Source organism: Octopus bimaculoides, chromosome 4 (assembly GCF_001194135.2).
Source record: "Octopus bimaculoides isolate UCB-OBI-ISO-001 chromosome 4, ASM119413v2, whole genome shotgun sequence".
NCBI classification, from domain to species: domain Eukaryota; kingdom Metazoa; phylum Mollusca; class Cephalopoda; order Octopoda; family Octopodidae; genus Octopus; species Octopus bimaculoides.
Genome location: NC_068984.1, coordinates 23,841,688 through 23,847,439, shown reverse-complemented (window position 1 = coordinate 23,847,439; position 5,752 = coordinate 23,841,688). Strand labels below are relative to the sequence as shown.

The window sequence follows — 5,752 nt, the reverse complement described above, 5'->3', positions numbered from 1 at the left end:
CGAGCAAATCGACTCCAGGACTTATTTTTTATAAGCCCAATACTTATTCTATCGGTCTATTTTGCCGAACCGCTAGTGTATGGGGACGTAAACACACCAGCATCGGTTGTCAAGTGATGTTGGGGGGACAAACATAAACACACAACATACACACACACACACATATATATACATACATATATACGACGGGCTTCTTTCAGTTTCCGTCTACCAAATCCACTCACAAGGCTTTGGTCGGCCCGAGGCTATAGTAGAAGACACTTGGCCAAGGTGCCACGCAGTAGGACTGAACCCGGAACCATGTGGTTCGTAAGCAAGCTACTTACCACACAGCCACTCCTACGCCGACGTAATGATGAAAGGTTAATTATATACAAAAAATATACACTTGTTAGCGTTGTGAAATACAAACTGCTTAAAGATTAAATAACTTAGGAATCACATCGACATGAAAAGCAATAGTTAAGTTGATATCAATATATTTTATGTAGAGAATTGTCACTCTACTTTCCGAGCCAATCTCTGTCATGTTAACCTTAACCTTTCCTCACCAATATAATTAGTTAAACTATTGGACCTCGATCGTTTCTATCATCTAAACACCTTATAGTCAGCGAAAGCTGGAAATCAGTTTAATAATTTCTGAAGGTAAGCGCCAAAGAGTAAGCTTCTTACAAACAGAGTTCTTGATCTCTGGTATTAAATCAGGATAAATGTCACATTGCTTCAATTTGGCTACTGGTACTTCTTGGAATGACAAGAACGCCACAACCTCCTTATTCCTTCTCCCGCACAAACACCAAACGTCATGATAATAATAATAATAGTAATAATAATGAAAGAAAGAAAAAACAATTATTATTATTGAAGTCTGGAATATTATTAGTGTTGGCGGCGGTCATACAGAGTTCATTAAACTACCGTTACCATAGAAACCCCAAAAGAAACTCAGATGTTAATGATAATGATAATGATGATGAGAGTGATGATGATGACGATGACGATGATGATGATGACAACGACGACGACTACAATGGTGACTACGATATTGACGACGAAACGATGACGACGACGACGATGATGATGCTGATGATGAGGTTGGCGATGATGATGCTGATTCGCCGGCTACAGTTGGGTCACTGGGTCACTAGGACTCGGTAGAGCAGTCGATGAACCTTCCCATCCTGACCTAGATCTAAACGCCTGCTGGGTACCATTGTGGTAGTGGTGGTGGCGGTGGTGGTGGAGACAGCTGTAGTAATGCTCTTTGTTGTTTTTTTTCTTTTTCCTTTATATTTCTTGTTGTTGTTGTTGTTATTCTTGTTGCTACTACTGCTGAGGTGTTGTAGTAGCGGTTGCTTTGAAAGAGGTGGTGAGGTGGGAACTTCGGAGGAAACTTGAGAAGAATAGTCAAACATGATATTAAAAGGTTTAACACGTGTATCTCTCAGAGACTGAAGTAAGAAAATAAGAACAATTAGACTGCACTAGTTACGTTATCCTACATAGACATCATATGACATGGTACTAGCCAATGAATGAAAACATCTAAGTGATCGCTACACCTGCTAGAAACAGCAGCTAATTCTCTCAAATCACATCCGACTGTTATGTATAAAAACAGGACATATTAAATATTACATAAAGTGGTTCTATTTATCCCTTAAAGAACGAAACGGTCAGGGTTGGACTGTCCTTGATCAGAGCTCTGCTCGTCCAGAGCCGATCTAATGCTAAACAACAGTAGCCACAATATTTAATTGTATAGTGAGTGTAGCTCAGTTCATCGTGGGGCTGTATTTTTGGCCCAGTCTGTAAAAAAACTTTGATACTATGCTAAGTTTCAAATACTCTCTTTAACGATTATTCAATTTTCCAGTTAGGATAAAACAGTTTTTCGTATGATATTGCGATTGAATCTATATAGACAAAAGTTGTGGCTTTTTTATGCAGATGACGTCCCTGGGTAATTTCTCTAATAATTCATTCTCTAAAATAAACTACTTTTTACAACTACTCATGTACAGCATTTACTTAATATTTTTCTTATCACTTCATTCTTATGACTTCCTGAGTAGGTCTTATAAGACCGAAACATGCTCGGAGTTATTCCCCGTGCATTGACTAATATTGTCTTTTTGAGATTTTTAAAATATTTACTACATTATCGATTTTAACACTTCCCTCATTAAACTAATTCTATTTGCTGCCGAAGAAAATCATTTGTTGTTTTTCTAGATTCGTTGTATTGAACCGAGACCGAGCTTACGATACTGTTTCGGTTCTCACTTATGACAAATCCATTTTCATAACGTCGCTAATGGCATAAACATCACCATTTCTAAAGATCTGAAGTCTCCACCCTCTTTTTTACTCTCTGGAATTGTGAGAATCGAAACAATGACGCACAGAATCATTCTTATTTCGTTCCAGTAGATTTGGACGTGAATAATTTAACACCATTTGTATTTTGTCTTCATAGAACACCTTCATCTTTCAGACGATGCGTGTTGGCAATGCACTCGATTCATTGATGTTGGGGAACTTTAGGAGACCGGTGTTTCGATCTGGTTGCATCTCTTCAGTTAGAGCTACCCCCGCATCAATTGCACTAATTTTTTGTATTGCGACTTCGGGGAATACCTTCTCCTTTAATTATAATAAATCATTTATTATTTATTTGTTTGTAATATGGTTTTGTTTGTTTGTGTTTTATACTAACAACGAATGCGCCTATACTTATGTTTTCTTGTTGGTGTGCGTTGCTCTGCGGCCAATTGGAGAGCTGAGAAGGTGTTTATGTCTGCTCGCGACAACATAGGCCCCTAAAACAATTAGTGAAAGCATGGTATATGTTGTCAGGTCATACTTGCTTGCGAGTGACAGCTTTAGTAAAGGGCAGTGAGATTGGTAGGAAAGATAGAACACCTGATTTGGAGTCTGATAATATGTAGCTAGGCCCCACCAGCTTTTGAGTTCAAACTCCGACGCAGTCAACATTGTTCTCATTTTTCCAGAGATTCATAAAATAAGTAACAGTTATTTAGTTGGTTACATTCAACAGATCTGCTGTACACATCTACCAACAAAGAATGTGTTTGCGATTGGGAAGATTAAATTAATGAATGCATTTTCAATCGTTATAAACATCCGCTATCTTTTTTTTTTAATTAGAATTAAAGCCAGTGTTAATTTCCAAAGTATATGAACATATACATACATGCATACATACGCCAACAGACAGACAGACAGACACACACACACACAAACACAGAGTTTCTTACATTGTTTAATATTTTTTGACAAAAAAGGCGGTGAGCTGGCAGACACTTTAGCACGCCGGACGAAATGCTTAGCGGTATTTCGTCTGTTTTTATGTTCTGAGTCCAGTTTCCGCCGAGGTCGACTTTGCTTTTCATCCTTTCGGGGTCGATAAATTAAGTACCAGTTGCGTACTGGGTCGATCTAATCGACTGGCCCTCTCCCCAAAAATTTCGGGCCTTGTACTTGGAGTAGAAAACAATATTTTTGACAAAAATATGTATTTATGTATGTTTATATGTATGTACGTTTGTATGTATGTATGTAACATGGTTTACAAGTTTAAGTAACACATCCTTTTTTTTCTCTTCAGATGAGACCAGACTACTTCGAGATTGACTGGGATGTACCAATCGATTTCAACTGGACTCTCGATTACCAAGTAGAGGAAACCGAAGTTACAGTCAATTTAGCCGAAGCCGTTGGGTCATTCATCTTGGCTGGATGCGTAGTTCTTTTCAATGGTTTGCTGTTACTAGCAATTCTCTTGCAATGCACCAAAACTAAATTAACAACAATACAAATTCTAATTGCCAACAATGCCACAATTGATCTCCTGCAAGGTGTTCTAATTAATCCATTTCACGGATACCAAGCATTTTCTGAATGGAAGCTCTCACGAATATGGTGCGAGATCTGGTCTACACTGGAACCAACAGTCTTCGTTGTTTCTGCACTGTGCCTCTTATGTGTCAATATCGATCGTCTAATGTATGTATCAAACCCAGAGAAATATACTAAACATTTGAATGTCAACATGGCAGTGATTTTAACTGCAGCTCCTTGGATTCTGGGATGCTCTGTCATTCCACCCCTTTACATACTGGGAGAGGATACTAGCTTTCTGAAACCACCAAAAGCACCGCTTTGTATTCTAATCCCCAAACAAGAAGTCATCCGAACGATTTTCACTTTGTGCTCAATAATTGGCACCGCAATCCTAGTCATATTCTTAGTCATTTTCTGTCTAGTTTCTCGCTCACAAGGAATTCGATCGTATGGATTAGTGAAGGACATTGATGGTAATTCCATACGAAACAAAATAATGGCTTTGTGTTCAGTGAATGTCTTTTTTTTTATATTACGCTTTCCCTGGATCTACAGCCCACATATAATCCAAGTAGTTTGTGAAAACATTGAGTGTGACAAGCATAAATTAGATGTTGCACATGCTCTCCTTATGTGGATATCACACTGTGGTTTTGCCATTAACCCTTTGGCCTGGACTGTTGATAGAGATATACGTAATGCCTATGGCAATCTCTTTTTATGCAAAGCATGTTTTCAAACGCCATCTGAAACGAGGCGTTCTATGCGTCAAGCCAGAAATTGCAAAAATGAGCATTCGAATGCCGTTGGTTATCGATATAGTAAGTCGTTGCCGCAAGATATAGAAGCTAGTCCGACTATTAACGGAGGGGTCGGACATCTTAGAGCAGAGACATATGAAATGACCAACTGATTTAAACAACGGGACTTTCATTAGCGAGAGAATGGACGATGAGATCTACAACAGGGAAAGTGCGTGTGTGTGTGTGTGTGTGTGTGTGTACGTACGTATGCGCGCGCTTGTGCGTGTATTTAGTATGGAAAATAATTGTAGAGAGACGGACAGACTACGAAAGGAAAGGAGAGATTGATAAGGAATGAGATGATGTGAGCGTTCTGTGAACGGGGAATGTATTTAGATCAGCAGAGAAATTAGCAAGAGAGATGAACAAGAAAGATGTGTGAGAGAAAGGGAGGAGAGAAATAATAAAGAGAGGAAATGAATGAGTGAGATAAAATAGATAATGGTGGAGGCGGTGAAGAGGCAGAGATGTTCGCGAAAAGATGAATTATGAAATTATTTCGAATGTGAATAGTTGCAGTTGCATGATGTCATCTTAATATCGATTTGATGCATGGTGCCTTGTAATCTTTGATCCCAACAGAGCGATGATGGTTCTCGCCAAAATCTTAATCCTCGACCTGTTTAGGAAACAAAAAAAGAGAATAGTGGGAAGAGAAGAAGAATGTTCCATGTGTCGCTGACAAGAACTGCCATTACATTACACAAAATATTGCATGGTTTATCATTAACAATGTCCGAAATTATAGCGGTGTAACTGGCAGTCGCTAGTAGCCATTTTCAGTATAATATAAATATTTCATCCTTACACATACACAAACACAAACACAAATAAACATGCACACGTGCATGTACACGCACATGCACACAAAACGCACACACTTTCTCTCAGGAACATTCGTACTCAAGCAAGAATTCATGAATATCTTATCTACGTGTGCATGCGTACCTGCAAGCATGTGTATGTAAGCGTGTGTATATATATATATATATATGTGTGTGTGTGTGTGTGTGTGTGTGTGTGTGTCTGTGTGTATGTGTATGTATATATATATATATGTATGTATATATATATATATA

At 38.5% G+C, this 5,752-nt stretch overlaps 1 protein-coding gene across 1 annotated transcript in view; it reads left to right on the top strand.

Moving 5' to 3' along the window:
• Positions 1-5,711, top strand: part of LOC106883050 (histamine H2 receptor-like) — a 65,092-nt gene extending 59,381 nt beyond the window's left edge. Inside the window, exon 2 of the mRNA XM_014933926.2 lies at positions 3,635-5,711. Coding sequence (XP_014789412.1) covers positions 3,635-4,783 — 1,149 coding nt within the window. The 3' untranslated portion in view covers positions 4,784-5,711. The remainder of the gene's footprint in view (positions 1-3,634) is intronic.
• Positions 5,712-5,752: the final 41 nt, after the last annotated feature.